Raw genomic sequence first — 27,740 nt, forward strand, 5'->3', positions numbered from 1 at the left:
GGAGCCGGGTTGAAAGAAGGCGCCGCGCTAACCCCGCCCTTTCGCCGGGGCTTATTTGCATATCCGGCGGGAACGCCCCCTCCCGGAGGTATCCAGGAAGGCGAGGCGGCGGCAGTGCTGCTGCTCGAAGGGCGAGATTGTGCGGTAAGCAAGATATGGAGAGCCGGAGGAAAGGGGGTGGGGGGAGAGAGAGAGGAGAGGGTGGGCGTGGAAATAGGGCCAAAGGCTGGAAATAAGGGGGGTGGGGTCGGGAGGGAGAGAAAGAGAGAGATCGAGGGAGAGAAAGAAAGAAAGAAAAGAGGAAAGCCTTCCTTCTTTCCTTGTGGGGTGCGGTTACAGCTTTGCCTCCTGCTGCAAGGTAAGTTTGCAGCCTGGCTTTGGTGAAGTGTGTGCGTGCATGGGGGAGGGTTTGCGTCTCTTTTGACCTCAATAAAGGGGGGGGGGTCTGGTGCTGGAGAAGGCCAGGGATTGGGGAGACTCTGGAGCTGGTGTACCCCCAAAAAAGGATGTTAGGATCTGATTGAGGGTGCATCCACACTGTAGAATGAATGCAGGTTGATACTGCCATGGCTCAATGCTCTGGGATCCAGGGAGTTGTGGTTTCTTGCAATCTGTAGCTTTCTCTGCTAAAGAGTGCTGGGGTCTCATTGAACTACAGCTCGCAGGATTGCATAGCATTGAGACATGGCAATTAAAATAGTGCTGGACCGCTTTAATGTTACAGTGTAGATCAGGTATGGGCAAACTGGGGTCCTCCAGGTGTTTTGGACTTCAACTTCCACCATTCCTGGCCTCAGGCCCCTTCCTTTTCCCCCTCAGCCGCTTAAGGGCCTGCGGCCAGGAATGGTGGAAGTTGAAGTCCAAAACACCTGGAGGACCCCAGTTTGCCCATAGCTGGTGTAGATGCACTCCCAAACATTAGAACACCAGAGTTTTTTTGGGTGAATGGAGTTGGGTCTACCATTATTTCAGGGTTGATGAGGCTTTGCTAAAGGTGAAAGTGGGCAGCCCTGGGCTGGGATTCTTACCTGGGTTAAAGGAACTAGTTCCAGGTGTTGGGTTTCCGGGTGTGGTGCGGCCTTTCTGGTGCTTTTGTTCGCTTTGCTGTGCAGTGTGGCTTGTAACTGAAGGTACTTTGGGAAGTGGTTTGCTCCTCTCCCTATAATGACTTTTTTTTTGGTCGGGCTCTGTTGTTTGCACAGGTGCCAGGGTGACCACTTTAAAGGCCAAGGTAATAAATAATAAGTTAGTATAAAAGTGCTTCCTTTTGTGAGCTTGCCTGAATGGAATAAAAGGGCTTGGCAGAAAGCAGGCAATGGTCTTGGCATGAGATAGAAATTTGAGGGCTGCATCTATACCAGTGGTTCCCAACCTGGGGTCCCCAGATGTTTTTGGCCTACAACTCCCAGAAATCCCAGCCAGTTTACCAGCTGTTAGGGTTTCTGGGAGTTGAAGGACAAAAACATCTGGGTATCCCAGGTTGAGAACCACTGATCTATACAGTAAGATTTAAACAGTTTGATGCCACTGGGTTGTTGTGAGATTTCTGGGCTGTATGGCCATGTTTCAGAAGCATTCTCTCCTAACATTTTGCCCACAACTATGGCAGGTATCCTCAGAGGTTGTGATCCCCAGGCAGGAATAAGCCAGGCCTTGAAGTTGCAAGGCTTTTCAATGCTAATCAAGGTGATTAATTGCAACATTCACACTTGCCTCCAACAGACAAGAGTTCTTTCTCCCACCCTGGACCTTCCAGATATATAAACCCCACTCGCCTAGTTTCCAACAGGCCTCACAACCTCTGAGGATGCCTGTCATAGATTTAGGTGACACATCAAGAGAGAATGCTTCTGGAACATGGCCGTACAGCCCAGAAAACTCACAACAACCCAGTGATTCTGGCCATGAAAGCTTTCAGCAACTGTTTAATACCACTTTAACTGCCATGGATCAATACTATGGAATCTCGGTGTTGTAGTTTGCAGAGGCACCAGCACTCTGACAGAGAAATCTAAAAACCTTATAAAACTACAGTAATCAAGCTATAGCAGTTAAAATGAGGTCAAACTGCATTAATTCTATAGTCTAGATCAGGGGTCCTCAAACTTTTTAAGCCGAGGGCCGGTCCACAATCCTTCAGACTGTTGAGGGGCCGGATTATCATTTGAAAAAAATACAAACAAATTCCGATGCACACTGCATATGTCTTATTTGTAGTGCAAAAACAACAACAACAACAAGAACAATGAAAGAACAATACAATATTTAAAAATAAAAACAATTTTAACCAACATACATTTATCAGGATTTCAATGGGAAGTGTGGTCCTGTTTCTGGCCAATGAAATAGTCAAGTTAATTAGGGTTGTTGTTGTTGTTGTTGTGTGCCTTTAAATCATTTCAGACTTTGAGTGAGCCCAAGTCTAAAATGTATTTATTTATTTATTATTTGCTGCATTTATTTACTACATTTGTATCACACCCTTCTCACCCCAAAGGGGACTCAGAGTGGCTTACAAATTATATGTACATACAATATATTATATTATTAGCATAGCACAATATTAGCATTATATATTACTATATTGAACTATACCACTAGACTGTAATATTATTAGTAATATTATATGTAATATAGAATATATAATTAATATTATTATATGGTATTATTATTAGTGTTATATTGTATTACATTATAATATTATTATCAATATTATATGTATATACAATATATTATATTATAAAACTGAGGGCGGGGGCCAGGTAAATGACCTCAGAGGGCCGCATCTGGCCCCCGGACCTTAGTTTGGGGACCCTTGGTCTAGATGTATCCTTGGTCGAGACAGTTCTGAAGTTGCAAAAAGTTATCTTGAATTAAGTAGCTGTTCTTTTCAGAGATGAATGTCCTTCACAATCTGAACCAGGTTTGATTTAAACCAAAGCCTGAGAAAAGTTATCTTTGGACTGTAATAACTTGAATCTTCCAGAATGCAATTTCTAAAGCCTTATGGGATGTGAAATTCTGTGAGTTGTGGTACAAAAAGTAACTTTTTCTCTGAAACTTTGCTGAAGTGGGTTGATGTAGTGACTGCCTCTGCTGATAAGCCCCAGGCAAACTGAAACTTCCATGCAATCTTTAGCAATTTGAATCGACAGAACTAACTGCCTAATAAAGGGGCTTGTCTTGTTGAGTTTCGACTACTGGAAATGACCTTGCTGCACCCCCTGAGGCAAAGCAAAGCAGGAAGCGAACAAAGTAACAAAATCCCACACCTAAAGGCTTGTAAACTCCTTTCCTGCTTTTCCTGGAGTCTTATTTGGAGTCTGAGCATCCAAACTGTAGTTTCTAATACAAGCTGTATTCTTCAGACAATAAAGAATTGTTGTTGCACCTGAAATAGGGACGTTGTTGGAGGAAGGGAAACACATTACCAGGTCTCATTAATTCCGGCCTGTTTGGTGAAAACTGGATCCCTTTGAAATACTTTACCTTATTGTTGGGAATAAATCCCTCTGTGGTTGTCTTATTAATAGTCTTTCACCAGGTTTTCATTCTGAGGCTCAGACAATGGTTTATTATTCTAGATCAATGGCTGCTTCTCTTGCCCTTCACCTCTACCTGTTTTGCTGTGAAAATTGTTGTCATCTTTGCCTTTGAGGGAGAGCAGACGGGACATGCGATTCAGCCTTTCCCAATCATACGGCTGGAGATTGTGCAGCCCCTTGATGAACTTGGGTTGCAGCTTCCAGAATCCCTGGTAAATTCACTCAGAAGTGATGAATGCTGGGAGCTGCAGTTGCACTACATAGTTCTCATCCATCCAGGTGTCCCGCAGAGGTGTTAAACTAAAAATCCTATGTTGATTGTGGTAGGATGGAAGTTATAGTTCCAACACATCTGAAGGACACTGGGCTGGGGAAACTTGGTGCATCGTTTCTGTCTGCTCTCTTGATGGAACTGGTGTCCATGGGACTTTCCTAGATGGTGCTTGTCTTCTTTTGATAGTGGAAATTTCATTGTTATTAAGAGCCCATGTAGGTACCGATTTAACACACATCAAGCATGTTTTGCATTTTAGAATTTCCTAGATGATTAAATTTAGGGTTGTGAAAACTTTATCTTGTGTTATTAGCAGTGCAAATAGCTTCCATCTTTCTGCCTACCATGATATATATACACACATTCTAGTTACTGCGCTTATTGTACGCAATTCATCTCAAATGATAGTAAACCCCTTTCTTATACAGCAGTAGGTCTCCTTGGATGGATCTACACTGCCATATAATCCAGATTATCAAAATAGACACTTCAGATTATCTGTTTTGAACTGGATTATGAGTCTACACTGCCATATAATCCAGTTCAAAGCAGATAATCTGGATTTTATATGACAGTATAGATGGGGCCTGTGTCAGACTATGAAGTCTGTTTTGTCCCATCATAAATAGTCCTCTTCTTATTTGTTATCTGCCATTCCACTATTGCAACCTCATTGTTTTTAACCTGATGTTTTAATTCTGCGTTGTGTTTTTTAACTTATTGTGTATATTTTTTATTGGTTTTTGTTTTTGTCCTGATGTTTTATATTTTATCATTGTTTGTATTTTGATTTTGCTGTAAGCCGCCCCGAGTCCCCTTCGGGGGAGATGGAGGCGGGATACTCCTCCTGTTCCTTAGGCTGAAGTTCATGTTGTGCACAATTTCTAAGCACTGTATTTCTCTTTTCTGTATAGAGCTAATATTGATATTCCATATAGTTTATTGTAAACTTCTCCTGCTGCTTAGCTTTAGCAGCACTAATGTGTCAGGTGCTCACAGATCAATCCCCAAAGGCTACCTTCTCAATAAACAGGTCTAGAATTGGAGTGTGGGGCTATAACGTCCAGAACCCTATTTACAGCTATATTATAGGATTAATGCAGTTTGACACCACTTTAACTGCATTGGATTAATGCTGTGATATCATGGGAACTGTCATTTTATAAAGTTTTAACTTTTCAGACGATGTGTGCTAATCCCTCATTAACTAGAAATCCCAGAATTGAACTATGGCAGTTAAAGTGGTTCCAGACAGCATTAATACCACTGTGTGGATTCACCCTAAAATTCCACATTGCTCATACTCACAACATGAAGGGTATTATTGGTATACCACTAAATATGAATGAAAGTATTTCCTATAATGTGTTGCCGAAGACTTTCATGACCAAAATCACTGGGGTGTTGTGTGGTTTCTGGGCTGTATGACCATGTTCTAGCAGCATTTTCTCCTGACTTTTAGTCTGCATCTGTGGCTGGCATATTCAGAGGGTCATTCAGGTGAAATGTCAGGAGAAAATGCTACTAGAACACGGCCATACACCTCGGAAACCACACAACACACAATTTCCTACAATCTTGCTTTTCCACAAACATTGATCTAGAAAGTGGTGTAACACTAGTCAAAAACAGCCACTCTCCCCCCCCCCCCCCGCTAACTACCCTTTGTGTAGCATTCTGATATGCTAAATACCAAGCAGAGGATTGCTTGTGGGTAATTAATACTGACACTGTATTAATAGTGAGTGCAACACATCGTAGGTGGGTATATTTTGAAGCTTTAATGGTTAAAATGTATCTGTTTTAATAATTTCCACGCAATTTGAGTGATTAAAAATAGCGATCTTTCCTTTCCTTTGTATGATCGTGGGAATGTTCTCATGTGACACATAGTAATCTGCCTTTCTAATCTGGATTAATGTGGAGTGTTCTCACAATGTATACAATGTATACTGTGATTGCGCCATGACAATTGGATTGAAGATTGTAGTTTATCATGGGGAATGGAAAATATTCCTACATTGTGTCTATTTAACAGTGAGTAGAATGCTCCTTTGTATTGCTAACTGCTTTTCTAAGTGCCCCATACATTTACTTTGTGGATTAGTTAATGTGTGATGAGACTTCCCTGGTTTAAAGTGTGTGGCTGAAGAATCATTTGCAGTATGATTTTTACTGGTGTCATCTATATCCTAGTTACGAATGTAGACGTTGGCCTCTGGCAGTGAAATGGCCTAGTAATATTTTATAAGGGAGAAGGGCATAATAGGTGTCACTGTTTCCCAAGGCATGTAGAATTGTAAATTTAGTAATGAGAGAGAAGTTTATTATTGCCTTCCCCCGTAATTTATTGGCATCACAAAACGTAAAAGGAGCTCAGTTTTGTGTTTCAGGCTAAGCTTGCAAGTATCTCTGCTATATAGTAGTTTATTTGAGCCTAAATCTGTTTCCAAGTCCATACTCATGAGTTATATAGACAACTTTGAGCAAGGTATGCTCCCTTAGTCATATCAGAGTTCTCTCTGTGGTTGTAGGGGCTGAAGTATTGTCAAATACTCTGTAAAGTGGATACATAACTAATTAATACATTTTTTCTGTCAGCTTAACTAATTAAAAACTTTAATAACTACTCAAGAGTTCCTAAAAATAGTTCAATATCTTGGAGGAAAATAGGAGCAAGGTCTAAGAGATTGATTTAATGCTTAGTGGCATCACTCCCTTCTGCTCTCCCTTCCTCAAAAATGTGCTTTAGAGATATTCCCAGTAGGGGCATAAATACCCTAAAAGCACCAAGTCCCATCTACACTTGGAAGTTAAACAGAAATAGTCCTGGTTAGTACTTGGATGGGAGACCACTAACGAATGTCATGTGCTGTAGGCTATATTTCAGAGGAAGAAGCTGGCAAAACTACTTCTAAGTTTTCATTTCCTAAGAAAATTCTATGAAATTCATGAGACTACCATAAATTGACAGGTAACTTAAAAGCACATATACAGAGAGAGTTTTCCAGCCCTATGGAATATTTTTTTAGAATTTTTAAAATTGTGTCAGAAACGACTTGAGAACATATTGCAAGTCGCTTCTGGTGTGAGATAATTGTTTGTCTACAGAGAGGTGCCCAGGGGACACTCGGATGTATTACCATCCCGCTGGGAGGATTCTCTCAGTAAGCTGGAGCTGACAGATGGGAGCTCACCCCATCTCACAAATTCTCACAACCTTCAGGTTAGCAGTTCAGCTGGCAAAAAGGTTTAACCCATTGTGCCACTGCGGCTCCGTGGTTTTTGGGATGTGGTGAGGAGACTGCATGTAGGAGAAGCTTTTACCTATTCGGAAGGAAATACTACAGTGGGAGCCAATAGTGAAAAAAAGTTAACCCTAACTGCTTTAGCAGTTTTGTTGTGTTTGTTCCTAAGTATATTTGTAATTGTGGGACCTGTTCTGGTCGATAGCTCTGATTGACTGAAGTCTTATTGAAATAGTAATACCTAGAGGTCATCCAAGATGGGACTAATTCTGTTGCTGTGATTATATTAACCACACGGAATACAGGTGTCAATATAATTGGTAGCATGGTATTGGGATCTTGAGATGTCTCTTGACATCCCACACCTGTGAAAATCAGTTGGGATCATGTCTTGCATTTTTACATCTGTGATAGATACAGAAAGAAGCATAGTCTTTTTATTAGGTGATGACTGGGTGTATAAGTAATAGGGGAAAATAATATCAGTGTCATTTATAGAGTTACCAAAACTTTCCTGGAATCTAAAGGGTACAAAAGCTGTGCTTTTGATGGCTATGAGAGCTCCTTTAATTTGTGTTGACAACAGGAATTACATTGCAAGTGTCACTTATCTCCCATCTTTTTTATTTGCATGTATTTTCTAATATTTCTCTCTGTGTGCTCCCAAGATTTACATTTTCAAATGGCTGGTTTTGAAGGGATGCACCACCTAGTAATCTTTTGATGACTTATTTTGTTCTGGGCCTTAGCGTATTTTCAGTCATTGCCTTGATAATTTTCATTTGTACAAGCTGATCATCTTTTTTTCACCTCCATGTCTCCTTTGAACTCCTAGTCTGATTGATTTATACTGTGTAATTTCCCCTCAGTGCAATTTAATTAGAGGGTTTTGGAGGTGTAGCTTCTGCTTTGACTGGCTAGTAGGCAACTTTGAAAAGCATCACTTTGGGTTCATTACAGTTGGGTGATGAATTGTTTCCCACAAAGTTTGTTATAGATTTATCTCAGATTCTTAAATCTGTGATAGAAGGTAAATATAGAGATTTTCCAGTGTGATAGTTCTGTGATACTTCTGATTTATTCAAACTTCAACCTAGTTTTAAAACTTAGGTCTCAAATACAGAACCCTTACTTTACGTTTTGTAAATATTTAGATTACTGTGCATTTTAGTGTTTGTGAATATTCTGGCTATGATTATTTCAGGAGTTTCAGGCTAGGACACAGTATTTGAGACTTGAATGACTGCTTTGTGCTTAAATAAAAAGTACGACCCAACAAAACTGGTTTTCACATAGTACAGATGCTTCTTGTCTTCTGTGAGGAGGAAGGAAAGGATCCTGTGTAATCATGCACCTTTTAGCATAATCTTAAATAATCTGAGAGTGGTTTGATGAGATCTGCCACTCAGTATCTTGGTGTTTAAAACTATATCCTTATTTTTTCCACTTTGGTTGCAAACAGAAACACTATGATCTTCTTCAATTTTCCATCATCATAGTTACCATGATTATGAACTATGCCAGATGTGCATGATGAGGTTTGTAACCCCAGACTCCCAAAGAGTTCCAGTTTAGAAAATACTTCTCAATAAACTGCCCAATATTATTAAGAATATTGTTCAGAGTCCCCACTCCTGATAATTAGTGTTAATGTAATTTTGCTTGGTGTCATGAAATTAAACTGAATGAAAACTATTTTGGAGAGAGTAGTCAAACTGGAAACTGTATTCAAATTACTTGGGAGAAATAAATCACCAGGAACAAAATGGGCGTTGATCTTTATATTTGAAATATTCATTTAAATGCTTTTAAATTACATTTAAAACTAAGTTTAATAGTACTATCAATGATTTTAATGTTTCCAGTATACATAGTTCTAGTAGCAACTGATTTCTAACTTGTACAGTAAACATCCTTGGTTCCCATATTGGAAGGAAAGTGGTATACAAATTAGATATACAGATAAACAGATAGATTTATAACCCTGAGGGCAGGAAACCATCAAACTAACAACTTGTAAAAGACTCTGAGAACCCTTGTGATTGAAGAGCAGAGTATAAATATTCTAGCAAATAAAATAGATAAAATATTGTATCACTTTAATTACATGCATTATCTCCACCTTCCATATATCGGCAATGGCTTGAAATGTCATTTAGGGTCAGTTGCTGCATGATCTGCCTGCCTTTGCATCATAACCACTTGATTCTACTTGCCAATCCTTGTCAGGAACTTTGGGGATTTCGTGCTGTCCACATGTTGGGTGACAATGTGTTCAGCTGCAGGATGTGTGATCCAGGTTATAAGCAGAATTTATAGGCACTGGTGGGATTATCAGGATAGTTCTTGGCCTCTCGTCACATGGGGACAAGTGAGAAGTACTGCTGAACCATTTCTTCATAATCTTCTAGAACAGTGGTTCTCAACCTGTGGGTCCCCCCAGATGTTTTTGGCCTTCAACTCCCAGAAATCCTAACAGCTGGTAAACTGGCTGGGATTTCTGGAAGTTGTAGGCCAAAACACCTGGGGACCCACAGGTTGAGAACCACTGATCTAGAAGCAGATGATGTGAGAGAAGGGAGCTCCTTTCTGTGCTTCACTTCTGTCCCTAATAACAATCTTAGAAGTTGTTTTTTAATCAAAAGCAACATAACATTTTGTGTCAACCTACGAGGATGACTATGGCGAATATCCTTTCCCCAGAAAACTCAATCCTTAATTATATTTGTACCCTGGTATCCCCTAGTCCATCATTCAAACCACCACGCCAGCTCTCAATATGGAGATGATATCCTTACATATAGATTTGAATCTTATAAGTCTCTGAATCAAAACAAAAAGAGCATCTTTGCAGTTGGGTTTGTCTTCAAAGGCCGCCTTGAATCCATACTCTATAGATTACTTATTTGAAAGTAAAACATTGCATGCACATGTTAAAAAGTGTGCTGCCCAGTCATCTCCTGGCATATATTCTAAGAAAAGGCTGTAGACTCCTTGTTCATGACTTGCCAAATGTCATGCAGTTGCCTGAAGGAAAGCCAGGGCTGGTCCATCACAGTTTTGCCTTTCCAAAGTAAACTTGTAGAAGTGCTGTACTTAAATGGTTGAACTATTCTTAATCACCACCCTAATATTCTAGATCCCTTTAATCAAAATAATGTTGAAGTGATTGCATTTGTATGTCGTGCTGAGACCTCAGAAAAGCACTTAACTGTACTTGTTCTGTGGTGATACAGGGCTTTCCTGCCATCATTATCATCAGGGCAAAATTATGTTTCTTTCAAATTAATGGACACTTCAGTTTTTCTTCTTTTTCACGTATTGAGCATTTATGTAGTACCATTGATGCAATTCACGGTACTCAACTCTTGGTCAAGAAACTAAAGCCACTTCATGTTGCACTCCTCAATTTGGAGACAGCATTTGAAGTTATTTGGTACGCAGTACAACAACATGCTGTTCCCGAATAACTGGTCAACTGGGTCCGTATTCTATACAGCAATCCAAAAAGCCAGGTGCAGGCTGCTGCTGGCACATCATCAGAGTTCCCCATCACCGTTGGTGTGCATCAGGGCTCAGCCCTCTCTCCCCTTCTTTTTGTTGTTCTAATGGATTTACTAAAGATCTACAGAAACCGGCACCTTGGGCTTTGTTGTATGCTGATGACATAATGCTTGCTTCTGAGGACAAGGAAGAACTCAAGTGCAAGCATAGTGTGACCGGTTGGAGCAATTTGGTCTTTGCCTCAATGTCAAATAGATGGACTCCCTGACGAGCAATGAGGAAGAGACTGATACCATCCATGTGGATGGGATGGATTTCCCAAAAGTGAACAACTTAAAGTATCTTAAATCAACTACAACTTCAGATGGCAACCTTTTTGACTAAGTCACCTCATGAATTAACGCGGCTTGGATGAAATGGCTCTCGGTAGCAGGTGTACTTTGCGACAAGAAGATGCCCAATCACCTGAAATCAAAAATCTATTGAACTGTTGTAAGGCCTGCCACAATATATGGAGATAAATGTTGGCCGGTAATAAAGGAAGCAGAATGACACCTTGGTGTTATAGAGATGAGGATGCTGCAATTTATGGCTGGCGTCACACACCTTGACCACATCCGCAATGATGACATCCAGTAACGCTTTGCCATTCCTCCTATTCCTGACAAACTACGAGAATCACGCCTCAGATGGTATGGTCATACTCTCTGAGCTGAAAACCATTTGCAAGATTGCTATTGATTTAAAAGTGTCTGGCAAGAGACCAAAGAGACGACCGAAGCAACTCTGGCTGGACATGTTGCACAAGATCTGAAGACTGCTGGCATACACCCTGACTGGGTGCATGACTGGGTGAAATGGCGCCAAAAAACCAGTAGGGCTGGTCAAGTGGGACAAATGCTGAAGGAGAAGAAGAAGAAGCCTGCTGCCATAAGGGCAACAGGGAGGGGCCATTCTGGCTTCCCTGAGCAGGGAGTTCCAGAGTCCAGGGGCAGCCACTGAGAAGGAAGGCCCATTCTCTTGTTCCCACCAGCTTGAGATGGAGGTGGGATGGAGAGAAGGGCCTCTCCTGAAGATCTAGGGGCCCGGGCAGGTTCGTACAAGGCGATGCGGTCAGCCAAATAGCCTGGACAGTCCATATAGACCTGAACCATATAGGGCTTTAATGGTCACAACCAGCACTTTGAATTGTGCCTGGAAACAAACTGGCAGCCAGTGGAGCTGCTTCAACAGGGAGGTTGTCCGCTTCCTATAGCCAGCCTCAGTGAGCAACCTGGCTGCAGCTCTTTGGACCAGCTGAACTTGCCGAGCACGCTTCAGAGGCAGCCCTGACAGTAATTCAGGAGGGATATAACTAAGTTGTGTACCGACAAGGCCGGATCTGGTTTCCCAAGGAATGGGCACTGTTGGTGCACAAGTTTTAATTATGCAAAGGCCGTCCTGGCCACCAGTGACACCTAGGTCTCCAGGTTCAGTGCTGAGGACCCCCAGCACCACTTTCTGGGTACAGCCTTCCAGGAAGGATCAGAGCAGTGGATCCCAGTCCCATCCCAGCAAGATGACCCAGAAGGATACAATGATCAATGGTATCAAAAGCTGTCCCCCTGTCTAGCTCTCTGTGTAGGTCATCCATCAAGGCAACCAAAACTATCTCTGTTCCATAGCCAGGCCTGAAACCAGACTGAAATGGATCTAGATCAATGGTTCTCAACCTGGGGCCCCCAGATGTTTTGGCCTTCAACTCCCGGAAATCCTAACCGCTAGTAAACAGGCTGGGATTTCTGGTAGTTGTAGGCCAAAAACATCTGGCGATCCCAGGTTGAGAACCACTGATCTAGATAATCTAGAAGACAGATGGGGAATCTATCACCTTCTGGACAGTATGGATTTCAAGTTCTATAATTGCTTATTTTCAGTGTCATTGATAACTGTGGGGTAAAATATATGGAGTGCTAAAGTTTCCCCACCATGCACCAAAATCATCCTCGGTTGGAACACTTATTCTGGCGCATGGTTGGTGTCTTCCCAGTAGAAGATTAAGGTATTGATTTACCCAAGTCTTCTAAAATTGTTTAGATCTTTAACACTGATCTTGCTGATGTTACCACTTTATTGTTTTACTAACTTTCATGATATGTTTTACTGAAGTAGTTTTAAAATTTGTAAGATATTCTGGAAGTTCTAGCTGAAGAGCAAGATAATGAATCAGTGAAAAACAGACTACTTTTACATAACTCAGCAATGAAGCTCAAGAATAAAATCAAGCTCTCCTCATAATAAGCATCAGAACAGTGGTCTATCTGGAAATGGTGACATAATTTAGGTAATACTTGCTTTTCAAGATTTTCTGTCAGTACAGTGAGATCCCTTTCCTTCTGACAACCTTGAAGATGTATGAAACATGTTCATGAGTGGGACTGGTTGCCTCCCCAATGAGTCTTCCTGAGAATCTGGGCAGTATGCAGGGCCCTTCTGTTTCAGAAGTATGTCTATCCTGAAAATCATCTGTAACACTGCAGTACTTAGAACACACTGAAGCCACTCAGATATGCACTGGGTTTTGTGTAAACAAATATTATGAGATAAGATATTATCGGTGTACACACACCTACCCAAATATAGGTTACATTAAATAAAACTTATAGCCAAACTAGTTTTTTTTTCCAGTTTCCAGTTGCCTTTTAATATCTCATTTCTTCCAGTTACAAATGTTCTTTTTAAATACTTTGTTACTGCCACTATTACATGTTTTATGATCATTTAGGTTTTCTTTTTTGTAATGTTGGTATCCAGTTCCAATCTCTAGGTTAACACTTCCATTTCATTAGGCTTAGACTGAGACTCTTTCCTACCATACATGTGTCTATCTGTCTTATCTACACTAGGTCACCCACCTGTGTCTTTTTAACAACTCTCAAAATACACAATTAAGATCAATACTTGTTACTCTAACACTGCTTTGCATTGGTCTTATATTTTACACACACTCGCCTACTGAAGCTGCACTAAAAATGTTTGCTATTGCCCCAAAAAGTTGTGCTGAAATAATGTATTATTTCATGCATGGATGCATGGATCTCCTTTTTTCTTCCCTCTACATGGCTGTATTTGAAAATTGCTATATGTGTCTACTCAAATATAATTCACATTGACTTCAAAGGGTTGTACTCTGAAGTTACAGGGGAATAACATTTGGTGTGATTAAAAATAAGTACACGTTTTTCCTTTTCCAACAATATCTACAGGCTGTTTGTGACAATCAATTTTTTTTGGTGTTTTGGGTGTTATGGTTTGGAGAGACGTATGTGTTATGTTTACAATGTGCCTTTATAAGCCAGAAAAAGAAAACTGGGTGTAGTTATGTATAGGAGAATTCTTTTCTATGATGCTCCCATGTTTGAAGGTAGTGTGATTTCACAGGATTGGGTCAGATTCATGATCTTCTTAAAAGGAGCCTATCTCTCACATGTCGGTTTGTTTGCAACAGTAAGGGCGGAGAGTGAGCTGGTCAAACATACAACTAGCACTGTGTTTATTTACTTTTCATTCCTTTCCCACCTCCTTTTTGGCATGGGCTTCCACAGCAATTCTTAACTTTATTTACTAACCCGCCAGTGAATGAAGCCAATGCAACAACTAGCTTAAGGTGTTTTTGTTTTGTATACACTGAAGGCTGCATACCAATGGACACAGTGATGCTGAAATGAAATGATATACAGGCAATCTCTGAGTTACAAACATCCAACTTACAAATGACTCGTAATTAAGAACAGAAGTGAGACAACAGGAAATGAGAGAAATCTACCCCTAAGAAGGGAAATGCACTTCTGAAGGACTTATCATGGCGAAAAGGTGTCTCTACTGAAGCTTTCTCGCCAATTCTTGTTTTCACAGCAAGCCAAATTTTTCAAAATCTAATTATCACAGGGACAGAAAGAGAGGTGAAATGTTCTGAACAGGAGCACAGACAGGAAAACAAACTTCACAGGGGTGTTAACCCTTCCCTATGCTATTCAAAGCTTATGTGTGTGTGTGTGTACTTGGCAGGAGTGACACTTAAAAATGTAATTGTTACGACTTACAAACCAATTCAACTTAACAAATCTACAGAACCTATCTTGTTCATAACTTGGGGACTTGCTGTATTTTTAAAAAACATGATTACTTTTTCAAAAAATAATTACATGGAACATCCTTCAGACCACTGGAAGGGAAAATGTGCTGACATTACCAGCTCTGTGCCTTTAGTTTGACTCTCCCTTCACTTTCTCGTGTGGCAGTAACTATTCTGGAGGATCTAATGAAATCTTTTTGCAGGAATTGACTGATTTATGACTTGACATGCGGGTGATGACCTCATTACTGACTGGAATGCAAAAAGAATGAAACTGTGTGTTTATATAAGCCTAAAGAAATAGAAATATCCCAGATTGCTAAGAATTACCATCCAAGTATTTTACATTAGGTTGTGTGCAGTGGCAGAAACAATAACAATTTGTTTCCTTCTTTGAAGTAGTGCTACAAGCACCAATAATGTCATATTTCAATAATTATGTGGGCCAGATGCTGTTCATGTTGGGAATAATGGTAATTAAGGAATGTTCATTGCTGACCTTGCTCATCCTTCCCACCCCACTTTGATTTCTTTTGTGTTATTGCTCTGACATCAGAGGTTTTGTCTGAAAAGTTTCAGTATGGAAGAGCCGTAACAGTACTTGAACACAACCTTTGTAGGCAGAGGGCCGTAGGTTCAATCCCTGGCATCTTGTTAATAGCTTTCCAAAGTCTTGAGATCCTCTATGAATCAGGGTGGATAAAGACTGGGCTGGAGGAAGTGATAAGGGAGATTCATAGGCCCAGCATTTGAAATCTAATTCCTTCTGTGTCCAGACACGGCTGCACTGTGTACTCCAGCCCAAAGAACAAACAGAAGACTTGAAAGAGGCAGGAAGAGCTCCTGGGTTTAAATTACACACTATCTGTAGTCCTTAAGCATTCCTTTAGACTTAAAAAAAACCCTCTAATTCCTGCTGTCTCACAATACTGAATCTGCCTCTTCTGGAGTTTGGAGGAGGAGTCGATCCCCTCATCAGCATGACCAATCAATATATTAGGGGAGGAATAATGGATGTTATTGTACAACTTAACTGAAGGGCCTTGCCTCTGGGAAAGATTGCTGTTTGGGTAGGCAATGTTCCTAAGCTCTGTTGTCTTTACCCTGTGAACTGGGTGCCCTGAGTGCAGACTAACTGGTGACTATTTTGTTCCCACTGCTTGCTGCAAACAGGACTTTCCGTTTTGTTGTTTTTGCCTTTATTGTGGTGTTGTAGACAACAGGTCCACAAACAGTTAGGTTACAGAGTGTTGAGTGTTGGAAAGTAGTATCAACTTTCATCTGATGCAACAATTTGCTAAAGCAATTTAGACAGAGGTGTGAATAGAAGTTGTTCTTATTTTCTACTAAATCTCCAAGAACTGTTGCTTTCTCCCTCCTGTGCTTATGTGTTTCTTCCAAAAAGAGCAACAACCATCATTACCACTACCACCATTGTCGTCATCATCCATCTTAGATTTGCATCTAGAGGTTCCACACTTGTTATTGTTCATAAAATCTTTGCCAGAAATCCTATAACTGGAGCTAAATAACAATTAGGATCTGTAGTCTGTTGTCCCAAAATGTCATTGTATTCCAGTGGTCCAGGGCTATTTAATCCTATATTTCAGTGGTTCTCAACCTGTGGGCTGCGAGAACAAAAATCCAGTCCGTGAACTAACTTCCTCTTTACTTTTTTATTTTATTAATTTTATTTCTACTCCTTTCCACAGAGCTGACAATTGCATTGGATAGACCATATCAGCTCTAGATTATTAAATATGGTTTTATGTGAGTGAGCAGATGTTGACTACCAAATAACCAAACCGAATATAAAGTTGACCAAAAACTGATTTGTAACCCTTTTGGTTATGTTGGAGAGTGGTCCCTGGTCAAAGTGGTCTTTGATCAAAGTGGGTCCTGGTCAAGTAAGCCCTGGTCCAAAAAAGGTATTTTTTTTTTTAGATACTTCTGTTAATGTTTATAGATTTATTGAGCAGCTAGGTATGTTTCAAGGCTGTTAGGTCTGGACATTATATTCTCTTCTTTCTTTTTTGGGGGAAGAACTTGCACTTGGTTATTGTGTGCCTTCAAACTCACAGGTTTTCTGGGGTTAGGAGTGTGTCGCTCATCCAAGGTTACCTAGTGGGTTTCCATAGCAAAGCGTGAAATTGGATCCTGGTCTCCAGAGTTATATGTGTTCACATTGATGCACCACACTGCCTCCCCAGTTCTTAACAAAAATAAATTATTGATTTCCCATGACAGATTCCACTACATGCTTCAAGGACCAGTGAACAGTTCTCATGTCTTAGTTCCTATAAAGACAAGTTACACACTACATGAGACATGTTGTATCCTCTAGAACACTGCTTCTTAAACTGTTGGTCCTGACTCCAAATGAGGTCTCCTTAGCTCAATATTGGGGCCATGAAAAATTTGGCAATAATAAAAGGTTTCTGAATGCCACCCGTTTACACAATTCTGTCAGCAACAACTTGCAGTGGGTATAGTGAACTCTGCAGAAAATACTTGCGCTGTACTCCACAGGAAGGAAAATCAGCCTCTTTGGCAAGCTTTGCAAATACTTATCAATAAATATTTGATATTTATACCTGTTGTATAGTCACATAGAAATTTCTCAGGTGAAAAGGGGTCGCAAGTGGGAAAAACTCTACCGCAATAGAATTTTGTACATGCAATAGAGTTTTGTGGAAGTCTGAGATGCACAACGGGGTGAAATGGTGCCAACAACCAGTAAAGCAGACTGCCATCAAGCGGGACAAACGCTGAAGAAAAAAAGGAAGAAGTGTGAAGTCTGAGCTCAAGAGGTTGGATTAACCTACATGGTTTTCTGAGATCTTTGAAGGATTCTCCCCTTTTTTTGACTTAACTAATGGATCTGTTGAAGTCCTGGGCTCTACTCAAAAGAAGGGGTTGACCTAGGATTTCAGTGCAGTTTCTCCCAAACATTGTTGATCCAATCATAGAGCTGTATCTATTACTGTCAGGCTATGAGGGCATCATTATTTCGGACTGGTTATTAGAGTGCAAATGGCAGAGTCTTGTTGGGAATGTTGACTAAAAAGTGGGAATTCAAGTCTAGACCTGCATAGAAGAAACCTTTCCTTGTGGGGTAGTTTTCAAAGAAGAAACTTTCAGTTTCTTGCAGCATATAAAGGAGAAAGGAAGGGGGATGAAAAAGAAATGTGACAGCACTTTGAAGACCAACTCACTGGTTTTGCCTTTGTGGGACAATCAAAATGTAATAGGATGCAAAGATGCAAATCATGATCCTTGCATAGGAGGAGAGGTTTGGGGGTTAGGTCCATTGTAGCCTCCTTTGGGCTGGTGTTCTTGATTACTTGTAGTCCTTCTTTGTGTTTGATGTTGGTTTATAGGGGTCACATCCATAGTAGCTGGGAGGATGGTCTCTGGGAAGCTGATTTTGGAAAGCGGATTTATTGCTTTCACACACAAACACTGATGACCATTGTAAAAAGTTGCAAGACCTGTATCACTTTATGTAGCCCTTTGAACTTTTAAGGCAAGGTTCGTGATTTCTATCTTTCTCAACCAGGTTACATTCTGTCTCACTTCCACAACTGTATAAATATGTCGAATACCTTAGGTTTTAATGCCACTTAATGTACTGCATCCAAAGAAGTGAGCCCATATCAACAAAAGTTCGTGCAAAAACTCAAATAGAATTTAAAGCTCCTGGTGCATTCCTTTTTTCTCCCCTTTCATCACTTTTTATGGAGCCCCCTGTGGCACAATGGGTTAGACCCCTTTCCATCAGGACTGCTGACCAACAGGTTGGTGGTTCGAATCTGGGGAGAATGGATGAGTTCCCTCTGTCAGCTTCAGCTCCCTATGCAGGGACCTGAGAAAAGCCTCCCAAAAGGATGGTAAAACATCAAACACCCGGCTGTCTCCTGGGCAAAGTCCTTGCAGATGGCCAATTCTCTTGCAATTTCTCAAGTCGCTCCTGACAGGAAAAAAACCCACTTCTTTTTATACCTTACCTGAAGAATCCCAAGACGAGACTGAGATTCTTTTGGCAGACATAGTGTTTCACATTAATGGGATGTTGTCATGACAAATATATTAATTCAGGCCCTCAAACATGCTGTAGAAATCTATTCATTTGTTTTTATTTAACCCGGGTAGGTATTGGGTGCTGCTGTTCTCAAGCAGTTATAAGATAGCTGAAAGCACCGTATGGTTTCACAAACCCTTTTTCATAGGTTGCTTAACAATAGAAGCTAGGTTTTAATCCAGAGCTTGACATTACTATGAATTAGGATAGAATAGCTTTAAAATAATTAATACAGAGTGTAAGTATATGCATTATTGTGTAGTATCTTTTTCTCTTGATGCAAGATAAGTTTCACCTTGCTCATAAGTTATTAGAATAGCTGACAGACTGGCCATTCTTCCAGAGTTCCCTGTCCATTCCTTCCTGGATGGAGGCAGAATTGCTTGTCCCACATGCCCTTCCTGAATGTCCTCAAGTAGTCACCTGAGGCAGCAGACGACTTTAGGACATGATCTCATCATCATTGCTTAAGTAAAATCCAGCTCCCACTTCTGTATGAGGAATGAGTGGCACCAACTTGCTTGTTGCCTTAGATCACATCCCAGAAGAAAGACAGGGTATAGATTGAATAAAATAAATATATTTGCAAGACTGAGCAGTTCTTTATTTGAGGGATAGTTTTATATTTTCTCCTTTTTCCCTCTTTTATTAAATATGTGAGTGGTACAGTAGCATTTCCAAGTCAGTGCTGCCAAAAACTCTAGGAAGTTGGAGAATATCCAGAACTGCTTTCTTTTTTTAGACGTATGTCTCCTGTGATTTTCTTGATTATTGATAATTTTTTCTGTATTCTCTTCTTTTGCTGGTCAGAAAGGGCAAAACATTACCTATTTCTGTGAGATGTTCTAGATATGTTGAACATCAGTGATACTCAAAGCCTTATGAATGTTTTTGCTCTTCCTCCTCAGGTTTTGGTGCCAAGCATTTAAAGAGAAAATGAGAAGGTTTTTGAGGTCTGGGCATGATCCCATAAGAGAGAGGCTCAAGCGTGACCTTTTCCAGTTTAACAAGGTATGTAGTGGGTCTCCAATGTGCATCAGATGAAATGAGCACGAAACTCTGAAAGAGCTTCAAGCATGCTGAAGAGGTGGAGTAACTTTAGCCACAAGGCAAGAGCAAAGTATATTCATCAAGGACAGTCTTACTCTGTTGTTGGATTAACAAAGAGTATGGAATCAAACAAATATTTGTAAAGTGAATATTGGGTTTACTTAGCCCCTGATAAAATGTGCCTTTTCTGGATACATATCTCTTACGCCAGCACCCTGTTTCCTGACTTCAGATAGGCATTCAGATCCCATTACTTTTGTTTATTTTGTTTTTATGTCAGGGAGGCCTTTATCTCTTATTTAGCTTCTTTTTTTTTTTTTTTTTTGCTTTGCGGGGAGGCTCTGTGGAGCAGTGTGTTCTTGTTCAGTTACAGTGTGGCCTATAAACAAACATATAAAGGCTAATGTATCTCTCTCAAGTGTAACACACATTTTTTCCTATGCTCTAATGTGAGTAGGGGCCCCTGGTGGCAAAGTGTGTTAAAGCGCTGAGCTGCTGAACTTGTGGACCAAAAGGTGCCAGGTTCAAATCCCGGGAGCGGAATGAGCGCCCGCTGTTCGCCCTAGCTCTTGCCAACCTAGCAGTTCGAAAACATGCCAATGTGAGTAGATCAATAGGTACCGCTCCGGCGGGAAGGTAATGGCGCTCCATGCAGTCATGCTGGCCACATGACCTTGGAGGTGTCTACGGACAACGCCGGTTCTTCGGCTTAGAAATGGAGATGAGTACCAACCCCCAGAGTTGCTCACGACTGGACTTATTGTCAGGGGTAAACCTTTATCTAACCTAATGTGAGTAGTGGAAGTGTTTGAAATATGTTTCTAGCAGTGTAAATAACATCCCCGTGTTGCTCATTATTGCAGCAAAAGCTGACAAGATGTCATGTTGTGCTTTTTCTTTTGCAATGGTATACTGTGAACTGATGACAAATTGCTAAACCACAGTGACTGCAAGTGGACCTCTGTTCACTGAAGATCTGCTTTTGTATATCTGACGAAAGTCTGCTTCTAAGCCCACATGACAGATGGTAATATTGAGTGTTTGGAAGCAATGAAACATAGGCTGCTCGTATGGTGCACAACATGACTTATAAACAGTTAACTGTTTTGGCAGAGATCGCACTTGCTGGGTGTTGGCAATAAATGAATGGGAATAAATATTCAGTGAGATAATAGGCAATGGTGATTAGAACAGGGCAAGAAAGGTTTTAATTGCCATATTCAGTAGCAGCCAGTCCTGCCCAGAATATTAAGGATTAGACTATTTTTTTTTATAAAACACAGTAAATGAGTGCATTTGTGTCTTGGACTGCATTGATAGTTAGACATTCAGTTTGTTATTCTTCCACAGATTTTGTATTGCCATAGATGGTTATCGTGAACATTCAGTCTCTTCTGGAGAAAGACAGAATATCTTTGGCCCCATCTATACTGCCATTATAATGCAGATTGACCTGCATTATATGATGCCTAGACTCATATAACACTAACTGCATTGAACTGAATTGTATGACCATGTAATGCAGTTAAATCTGCATTATAATGGCAGTATAGATGGGACTTTTAACACTTCCAGAGTTGCAGAATTCATGTTTGATCTCAGTTTTCTTTCCTAGGAGATAAATAGCTTGAGGCAATTCTGCTATTTAGCCCTTCTTATATGAGTTTTTTGTTCTCATTTTCAAAGAACTTCAGTGGACTCCCTGATGAATCCACAGAAGTTGCTCACCAGCGAAGTCTAGGCTTTGCATGAATGCTGGAATCTTAACATCAGACTCTGCAGTGTTGACATCATAATCTCTTGTCATGCCACCTGTCTGCTTTTCACACTTCAGTTTATTTTACTCTGGCATGAAACATGAGTGTAGAAAATACTCTTCAGAGTTGGGGGGACTCACACAGTTTTCCAGATGGAGATTGACTGCATGCTCCATCAGCCAGAGTCAAGATAGTCTATATTAATGAATAATGGGAGTTGCAACACAGCAACATCTGGAGGCTTATTTCAAATGAAAACTTGTTAATTTAGAACATTTTCCCATGTTCTGTTCGTGCCCTTGTTCTCAGTTTATCTGGAATTCTTGTTGCATGCATTCAAGTCAATTTATGGTGTCCCTGTCTTTTCTTGGCAAGATTAGTTCAGATGTTTTTTTTTGTTTTTTTTTTTACTTTTCTCTGAGGCTGAAAGAGTATGACTTGCCTAAAGCCACCCAGTGGTCAAGCAATGATTTGAATCCTAATCTTGATAGTTGTAGTCCAATACTTTGACTACGCCATGCTGGCTCATTTGTGCAGTATAGAATCAATTTAAGGATATTTCACATATAAAAAGTTATTTGGGTGTAGGAGTTGCCTTGTTTTTCTTAAATGTGGCCAGTCAGGATGCTTTGCTGCATGTGCACAACTGAAAACCACCTACTTCTGCAAAGTAGTCCTACTTTAATGCACATATTTTTAAAACGAGAAGGATCTGCTTGTAAGGCCGGGGTCATTAACTTTAAATAGACATTCTGCAAGGTGTTTTCCAAGGTAAGGCTGCATGCTTTGCAATGCTAAAATGCCTTACATGGTTAACCATTTACTCAGCTTGATATCTCTTCAGGATAGGTATTCAGCTCACCTATTCTATATTAACTGTTCCTCATGGCTAGACACTCTTCTTAGCTAAGTGGAATGTTCACTTTTCCATTATGAAGGATCCTTTTTTGAGGAATAAAACACAATCATATTAATTGACAATTCCAGTGGAAAATTTCCAAACCTGATATTCAAGGCCTATGCAATTCTGTGTTCAGATATCCAATGCCTGTTATTCAATGTGATGGGAAATTCAGTGATGACAAAATAGACAGGAGATGAGAAATCCAACTGTTTGGATGTAGACAAGTATACTGCTTTCTCAAGGGATTAATTGAACTTTTTGAATGATAAGAAATTGTTCTTCAAATTTCTAATGTGAATGTGAGTGTCTGTGCCTTGAAAACACTGGTTTCTGTGTCCTCCCCATCTGTGTCATGATAGGGCAAAATTGGCCTGTGTATGTTGCTGAAATGTTTCTTCAGCCAAGTAGGATTAGCTTAGCCAATAATGTATGTGATGCTAAGAGCAGAAGCCCAAGAACACGTGAAGGCCTAAAAAATTCCTTTTCTGTTGTAAAGACAGAACTGCAATTCCTGTTTCTAATAGCTAGCTAACAAGGGATTCTGAAAAATCAAAACATAGTCGACACCAGCAGATATTGTATCAAGAGAAGCCAAGAACAAGTATCTTTTGTCATTGGTAAGCCCATAGGACAAAACTGAGTTGGGGAGGTCTAAGCAATTAGTCCTTCTGTACAGCTGTGATACCTATGACGATACTGTGATTTAGCAAGAATATATGACAGTATAATTACCTGTTCTTTGAAGAAAATTAATGCAGTGGTTCTCAAAATTTGTCAAGCAATAGGAGTCATTTTAGGTCCAAGTGCCACCTCTGGGGCAAATAGGACAGGTTTTTGTGGGCCATAGTAGTCTGTCTCTGATGGTGTCTGGCCATAAAATGATGCACTGGATTTAGCTGAAAGTCCCCTTCATATCATCCAAAAAAAGTCTCATCAGTTAGAATTTCATTGGCCTGATCATCCTAGCCAATGATCAGGGTTCTGGGAGCTGAAGACCAGAATTCGGGAAACAGCAAATTACATCATCAGAATAGCAAATAATACAGCATGAAGTCCCTGGAGTGACTGATGACTTGTGTGAAGCAAAGCTGTCTGAATTCCCCAAACAACAGTACACGCCTGAGAGCTCTTCCCAGTCGGCAGCTATGAAGGAAAATAAACCATTAATAACCAGAAGGAGCATCTCCACCTTCTTCCTGCTTTTCCAATCATAGACATGTTGTGGCACCTTTTCTACACCTGATTTACCTAGGTAGCAGTAAATCTTAATTCAATTTAGATAATAGCAACAGAATATATGCACTTGCGATTCTAAGATATACCCTGTTTCTAGATATGTTTATATGAGGGTGGGGGGAAGTATGTCTTAGAATTAAAGAAATACAGTATATTCCTTACTAGTACAAATATGAGGTTGGCTATCTGCTTTTTGAGAAGCCTTTTTATAAAAAAGGCCTTTAAAAAAAACTCTTGTTGTATTTTCCTCCAAAACTTGTTTAGTGTAATTCTCATCTATCACAGTGACAGAAACCTGCTGTCTTAAACTGGCAGAATGGTCTACTTACACCTTCTTTAGACTGAAGAGACACTGTGTGCCATCTAATCCGATCCACCCACTTAGATTATAGACAGTTTATGGCATCCCTGAGTCAGCTCATGAGCTTCATGACTCACTATGTTGATAGTAATGTTGACAACACAACATCTGCTAACCGCTCAAGTCAGTGCCCTGTAGTTGTTTTGGACTATAACTCTGCTCAAACCTGGTTGTTCCCCATGTTGATTAGAACAAATTGTAGTTGTAGCCCAAAACATCTGGAATGTATTGGGTTGGGAAAGGCTAACACAATTCATGAGACAGTGGTGTCCTTGTTCATTTCTGTAATTAATTTGGAGTATTGCTTCAAAGCCCATGTAATGTTTCAACTGGTGGGGAAGCTGGGAATTCCCCTTGTTTTGGTGCACTTGAAAGGTGTCTTTAAAATTCAGCAGGCAATGAAGCATGCTAATATTTTTAATTTTGACTGGGGGCTCTCCCCTCCCCTGTGGGCTATTTGTACACACAGTGGATAAAAAGCTGCTGGAGACTTATTGAATGACATGAATGGAAGAGTTAAGAAACTACTGAGGAAACACAAGGCTTCCAGTTGGTGGTGTAGTGTTCTTCTGCACTCTGTTGAACAGAAAGCTTCCTGATGGTGATAGAACTTATTTTTAGCTTGTTCGTTTAGAAGATTTATATCCTGCCTTTCAACTACAATCCTCAGAACAGCTCACAACACCTGTAAAACATGTAACAGACATGCCACAAACCACGTATACAAATCAAAAATGATTTTGAAAAACCAGTCTATATCTGGTTCCCATTCCCACCAGCTCTGCAGACGTGCACTTGGCCTCAGTGGCTCTGTGTTAGGGAAGGAGGGCATCCAGCTTGAACCAAAGCAGGTTGCTGGTGGTAGTATTATTTCCTCTTCCTCAAGTTTCCCTGACACAGGGCAGTCAATGTGCATTAGATGGCCCTGGTGTGGAAATGGAGAGAAAACACATCAGTAATTCTAATATTCCAATAGGAAACACTTTTGTAAATAAACAAATTGGCCATCAAAAAGCCATATTAAAGGTTCCCCACAGAAAAAAATGAAGCTCTATATATAATTTAAGGATATCATTACCATCATTTTGCAGTCCCTTGAGCCCTGGGACTCAAGGCGGGTCTACAAGAAAAATTGAAACAGGCATAACATTAATCACATGGACAGTAAAATATAATTAAAACAAATTTATAAGCACATCCATTAAATAGCAAGACATACAGAGAATGCAGCACATTCTTAAAAAACTTCCTGTAAACAGCTTCCAAAGGCATCACTTGCCACCAGAAGTGAATACCATGAAGGTATCCAGCCTAGTCTCTTTAAGAATATTTTCAATCTATTAGAGCAGAGTACATTAGCATCCTGGCTAGTAACCACCAAGCCCTTTATAGTCCATGAATTCCTGGAGAATCTGGTGATGGGTCTGGCAAAGTAAACTGCAGATGTGCTTCAAGAAATAAAACCCAGCACACTGCAATAGCTGTTCCCTGGTTTGAATCTTACCTTTGCTGTGAACTCACTAAGTCAGTGGTTCTCAACTTGGGGCCCCTACGGTAGGTGTTTTTGGCATACAGCTCCAAGAAATCACAGCCAGTTTACCAGCTGTTAGGATTTCTGGGAGTTGAAGGCCAAAACATCTGGGAGCCACAGGTTGAGAACCACAGCACTAGGCTGTTTTAGTCCTGTGTCCTGGTGATTGCTTTACTGCTGCTAAATGCAACAGGAAGGGTAATAATGGTTTCATTTTCAAGGTGACTGTTCTCACTGTTTGTGTATGAGAAGTACTTTGAAAATTTCAGTGACCTTGGAACAAAGTCCTGGTAGACTTCTGGCAGAACAGTGAATTTCATACCAAGAACTTGTGAATTCCTCAGAAAGAAGCAGAGTTTCTAAATATTTTCTGGACTTCAACCATGATTCTGAGGGGTTTGATTTCAAAAAGTAACTTCTCCAAACACTTGGGACCAAGGCTTCATTCATTTGTTGGAAGCTGTTTTGGGTTTCAAACTAAGAAATCACCATCATTTCATCATGTGATCGTGTCTGTATGAAATACTATGGAGGTGGTAGGGGAAGCCTTTGATTCCCCGCCCCCATTTAAGTGTTAATCTCTTATTTTTCTGCCTAACTGCATCAGCAGCCATACTAAAGCACCTTTCAATTCTTATCTGAGTGTTGTGTAAAAAAGAATAGGTTGGGGATAAATATAGTGAGAGCTTTAAGATTGATTTGTTTTGACATGAGCTTTCTTGGCTTTAAGTACACGTTTTCACATTTATTGATGGAGTAGATCTTTAATTCATGCAACAAATATTACCTCCCTCCTTCCTTCAAAAAACTGAATTAAAAACTTGCTGAATTTCAGGTCTTCTTAAAAGGTGCCTATATTAAATAATAATGTGCAAACACAACTCCTACAAATTAGTGTTGCATTTCATATTCTTATAATGTTGGCTATTCAAAGTGATGTGCATAAAATTTCCTCTATTACGTTGTTGTTGTTTTGTTGTTGTTGTGCCTTCAAGTTATTTTTGACTTCTAGCATCCCTAAGGAAAACCTATCTCGGGACTTTCTTTCCAAGATATATTCAGCAGGTGTTTGTGTTTGAAAGAGGAGCCCAACAGCATTCTGTGGGTTTTCATGACTGAGTGGGAGTTTGAACCCATAGTCATAGTCTAACGCTCAGACAACTACACTGGGCTGCCTTAACTACTTAACTGTGTTTTAATCATGGTTTTAGAGATTGCCTTTTAGAGATTTTGTTTTAAAAGTTGACCAGAGTAAACCAGCTTTTCCGGTTTCTGTTCTTGATGTTAAAACATGCTTCCTATCAAAACAAAAGAACTTTCTCAAATGCCACAGGGCATATTCTGCTGACATTCCTTTTTGCCTTGAAGTCTGTGTCCACATCATAGTTTTGTCTTGCATGATTTCAATAGGCTCCTGTATTCCATGCTTTGTATCCTTGTAGTCAATCCCCCGGCACCCCAAACAGCTCCCAGAACTGATGACTGGCATGTGCCTTTTCTTAGTATCACCCCACAATGCAGACACAGAAGCAGGCTGAGATGCTTACTCACAGTTCTACTGGCAGCGAAGGCCACTGTCTGCTATTTGGTTGCCTTAGGCTCTTGCTTGCTGGTGTCTTTATTAAAGCTCTTGTGAAAGCTTTCCTCCATCTTGAGATAATCGATCCAAATAAAAATTAAGACAAGTAGGAACACTTTAAATTGAAAGAACATACAATGGAAGTAGAGTTTAGATTTTAACATGAATCAATGTTACTTTTACATTACATTACACTGTTACAGCCTCCGGTGGCTTAGGGGATAAAAGCCTTGTGACTTGAAGGTTGGGTTGCTGACCTGAAGACTGCCAGGTTTGAATCCCACCCGGGGAGAGCGCGGATGAGCTCCCTCTATCAGCTCCAGCTCCATGCGGGGACATGAGAGAAGAATCCCACAAGGATGGTAAAACATCAAAACATCCAGGCGTCCCGTGGGCAACGTCCTTGCATTCTCTCACTCCAGAAGCAACTCCAGTTGCTCCTGACACACACAAAAAAACCTTGTACACTAAATGTTTATGTGCCATATTGATTATATTAAGGCTTGGACTGGAATTTGGAAAGTTTCAGGTTCAAATCCTAGTTCAGTACCAAATC

At 40.3% G+C, this 27,740-nt stretch overlaps 1 protein-coding gene, 1 long non-coding RNA gene and 1 pseudogene across 4 annotated transcripts in view; 2 read left to right on the forward strand and 1 right to left on the reverse strand.

Moving 5' to 3' along the window:
• The window catches only part of llgl2 (LLGL scribble cell polarity complex component 2), a 77,439-nt gene continuing 49,699 nt past the window's right edge, over positions 1-27,740 (forward strand). For 2 of the 3 annotated variants that reach the window (XM_016991344.2, XM_016991345.2), the window contains exons 1-2: positions 242-358; positions 19,675-19,777. In XM_016991344.2, the coding sequence (XP_016846833.1) occupies positions 19,703-19,777 (75 nt within the window). In that variant the 5' untranslated portion in view covers positions 242-358; positions 19,675-19,702. Of the gene's footprint in view, positions 145-241; positions 359-19,674; positions 19,778-27,740 lie in introns of those variants that run through there. The other variant, XM_003217208.4, reaches the window with a different exon arrangement.
• On the forward strand, positions 8,601-19,668 carry LOC134295890 (uncharacterized; annotated as a pseudogene).
• On the reverse strand, positions 20,989-25,377 carry LOC134296248 (uncharacterized). The gene is made up of 3 exons (XR_010002871.1): positions 25,153-25,377; positions 24,851-24,999; positions 20,989-23,620 (listed from the first exon to the last, which is right to left on the reverse strand). It is a non-coding gene; the product is annotated as an uncharacterized LOC134296248 (long non-coding RNA).

The sequence above is a fragment of the Anolis carolinensis genome, chromosome 2, assembly GCF_035594765.1.
Source record: "Anolis carolinensis isolate JA03-04 chromosome 2, rAnoCar3.1.pri, whole genome shotgun sequence".
NCBI classification, from domain to species: Eukaryota; Metazoa; Chordata; class Lepidosauria; order Squamata; family Dactyloidae; genus Anolis; species Anolis carolinensis.